At 44.2% G+C, this 3,313-nt stretch overlaps 1 protein-coding gene across 1 annotated transcript; it reads left to right on the forward strand.

The window, feature by feature from the left end:
* The first annotated feature begins 1,547 nt into the window (after positions 1-1,547).
* On the forward strand, positions 1,548-2,993 carry foxi1 (forkhead box i1). The gene is made up of 2 exons (XM_008285510.1): positions 1,548-2,145; positions 2,406-2,993. Exons 1-2 carry the CDS (start codon positions 1,548-1,550, stop codon positions 2,927-2,929), a joined length of 1,122 nt encoding a protein of 373 aa, XP_008283732.1. The 3' UTR covers positions 2,930-2,993.
* The last annotated feature ends 320 nt before the right edge of the window (positions 2,994-3,313 follow it).

Genomic DNA, 3,313 nt, shown 5'->3' on the forward strand with positions numbered 1-3,313 from the left:
TGTACTTGTCGGGCTCTCTTGTAAATCCAAGCTTCAGTTGTGTTAGTGAGTCATAAATCATGTTATTGAGCCACAGCAAAGGGTAAAACCTCGTGGATATGTGCCTTTGCTCATTTCAAATGATCAATTCACAGCCTCACTACAAAGACAGATACATATAAGGAGGATTACAGGTCACTGGCAGAAGTGGAAATCTCTGTAGATTGTTAGTTTTGTGTTGTCAGGTTTGTGTGTGCGCAGCTTTAACTGGAAAAATACTCAGAAAAGCTCCCAAACGTGTCTGTGGGCTGTTCTCATCTTTTCCACTTTCCTCTCAATCGAAAATCAGACCATTTGCCTCCTGCAGGGGGTCCGTTGGACACATCCAGGCCTGGCGCTGCCCCTCTAACCCAACACATAAAATCAAATCGGTGTTGGAGCAAAATATTATTATTTCTATGAGCTCCCTTCAGTAGCACCAGATTTTCAGGGTCCATAAAGACACCCTGGTCACTTTTAGAGCTCTGAAGTTGAAGTGTTCACGATGAAGCTTTGTTTTCATCTTATTTTATTCTTTTACATCATAATTAAATGATAAAAGTTGATTTAAATTAAAAAAAGTCTAATTTTAAAGTAGGAGAAACTCTGTTGAATGATCTGTTGGTGTTTTGTTTTGTTTTGTTTTTTCTTTGTTTTATTTTATATAAGTAGTGATAACCTAAACATGTGGCATAATTACAAATTCTGTTTCTTATTTCACGTTATAGGGTTAGACGACTTGTTTTCTTCAGGAGCCTGCTGGCAATATTCTTTTTTTTTTTTTGCACGAGTCACTTGTTGACACTAAACTTACTAAACTTGTTAAATGTTTATTGCAAACGACTTTCTCCTAAAAGAATACGTTTTGGTTCTTTTTTTGTTTGTTTGTTTGTTTGTTTGTTTTTTACAAACACACACACGAGTCTTTCTTGTTTGCAGTTTGTCACGCTGAAGCACATGAATTGAAAAACAGATGCATGGGAGCTATAAATGAGCTCAAATGCGATCTTGTAGTTTTAATCAATCAACAAAAATCAAGAAAAAAAAATATTAGAATTATATTTAGATTGCAGGACACCTTTATTTTGGCAGCAAGAAATATTTCTCATGTTTGTTCAGATTGTGTCTCCGCTGCACTTTGTTTTTCCCTCCAGTTTTGCCTTTAAAAAGTCTTTAAAAAAAACCGTCGTAACCAACACGAGTCTCCGTGCGTAATTACGCACAGTTATCGATGTCGTTAGAAATCACTAACGTGCCTTCAAACTGATTTACTTTCCAAACAACACGAAGCTCGACTTTGCAGTCAAAAGCGGTGTCGGGGCTCATTGATAGGGAAATTGAGTGAGCAGCACTTGGGTGTAGCAAGACAGAGAGAGGGGTGTGACCGTCCCAAAACTTTTCTTCAATGGGCTACCTGTAGAGTCTGTGGGCGCTGCGCATAAATACTCCTCCTTCTGAGAATAACTTCAGTCCTGAGGGAGAGACAGAGAGACGAAATTAGGTTTTTGGGAATCTGGTTCGAGCGGATTATGAACGCTTTTGGACACCAACCATCTAACCAGCAGACCAGCCCCATTCAGCACCACAGCGCGCAGGAGCTCCTGGACATGGCCGTGTACTGCGATAACTACGGTGTTTACCAACAGAACCTGCACCACCACCACCCTCAGAGGCCGCCGACTCACCCCTCCAGCTACGGCCTCGGAGAATATTCCTCCCCGTCCACGAACCCGTACCTGTGGCTGAACGGACCGAGCATCAACTCCTCTCCTTACCTTCCCGGGAACAACGGCACGTCCTACATTCAGTCTGGATACGGGTCGAACCAGAGGCAGTTCTTGCCGCCTCCCACCGGGTTTGGAGGCGCGGACCTCGGCTGGCTGTCCATATCCAGCCAGCAGGAACTTTTCAAGATGGTCAGACCTCCTTATTCCTACTCGGCGCTGATAGCGATGGCCATCCAGAACGCCCAGGACAAAAAGTTAACTCTCAGTCAGATCTATCAGTATGTGGCTGACAACTTTCCGTTCTACAAGAAGAGCAAAGCTGGATGGCAGAACTCAATTCGCCACAACTTGTCACTGAATGACTGCTTCAAAAAAGTGGCCCGAGATGAGGACGACCCAGGTGAGTGTTTGGGTTGTTTTGGCAAAATTGCGCATTTGTTTTAAATCTGCTGCTGGATTTAGCATCAGATATGTGGCGCTGAATTAATGCTGCTTTTTTTGCTTGAAAGAGTTTTGAAATAATTGAAACAACAGCTTCCACTTCACTGTGAAATTTGATGAGATTTTAAAGATGAAAATGTAGATTACAGATGAATTACATGAGAATTAAACTGAACGTGTGCTGCCCGCAGTTAACCCCTTGTTGTGTTCGTCGCCCAGGTAAAGGAAACTACTGGACGCTGGACCCCAACTGTGAGAAGATGTTCGACAACGGCAACTTCAGACGCAAGAGGAAGAGGAGATCTGACATGAACGGAGCTGACAGCAGCGTTCTCCCCGTCAAGACGGAGGACGGTGCGCACAAGCTGTCCGACACCGCCAGCCTGCTGAGCTCCTCGCCGCCCAGCCTGCACGGATCTCCGGCCTCCACGGAGCCCAAGTCGTCGCCGTCTCCCTCCGCCGAGCACAGCCCCTGTTTCAGCAGCTTCGTGTCCAGCGTGAACGCGCTGGTGGGGAGCGACGGGTCCCGGGGCGCGGAGCGGGACTACGGCTCCGGGCACCTCGGAGGATTGTCTCAGGCCAGAGAGGGCATGTCCGGGCTGGGCTCCTACTCGCCCTCTTTAATCTCTCCTCTGAACTCTGACAACAACAGCAGGATGAACTATTACACATCAGTACAGGGACTGTCCAACCACTTCAGCGTGAATAACCTCATATACAACCGGGAAGGAACAGAGGTGTAGTCTGGTTATTATTTGGGGTAAAAGTCATTTACCTCTCATTTGTAGCCTTCACGTGTCTTATAGTCTTCTGTTAATGGTTTGGCCTCATTGTACAACTGAACTGGAGACCCTCTCAAACTGAGAAAAAATAAATCAGTGTATTAGAAATAAATATAAACTCCCCTTGTTCTATTCTAACAGTACAACAGACGTGTTTATTTGTAGAAAACTACTAAAGTCACTCATCTCTCCACAGATGGGTGGAAATTGTACTTATTTTACATCGTAGCTGCTCAAAACAGAGGAAGACTTCTATGTACAGAAATTATTTTCATAAAAAAAACACATGACCTGTATGTTCGACTGAATTGTGTTTTATTTAAACTCATGTTGGTGTTTGAATAA

The sequence above is a fragment of the Stegastes partitus genome, unplaced genomic scaffold (assembly GCF_000690725.1).
Source record: "Stegastes partitus isolate 25-593 unplaced genomic scaffold, Stegastes_partitus-1.0.2 Scaffold405, whole genome shotgun sequence".
NCBI classification, from domain to species: Eukaryota; Metazoa; Chordata; class Actinopteri; family Pomacentridae; genus Stegastes; species Stegastes partitus.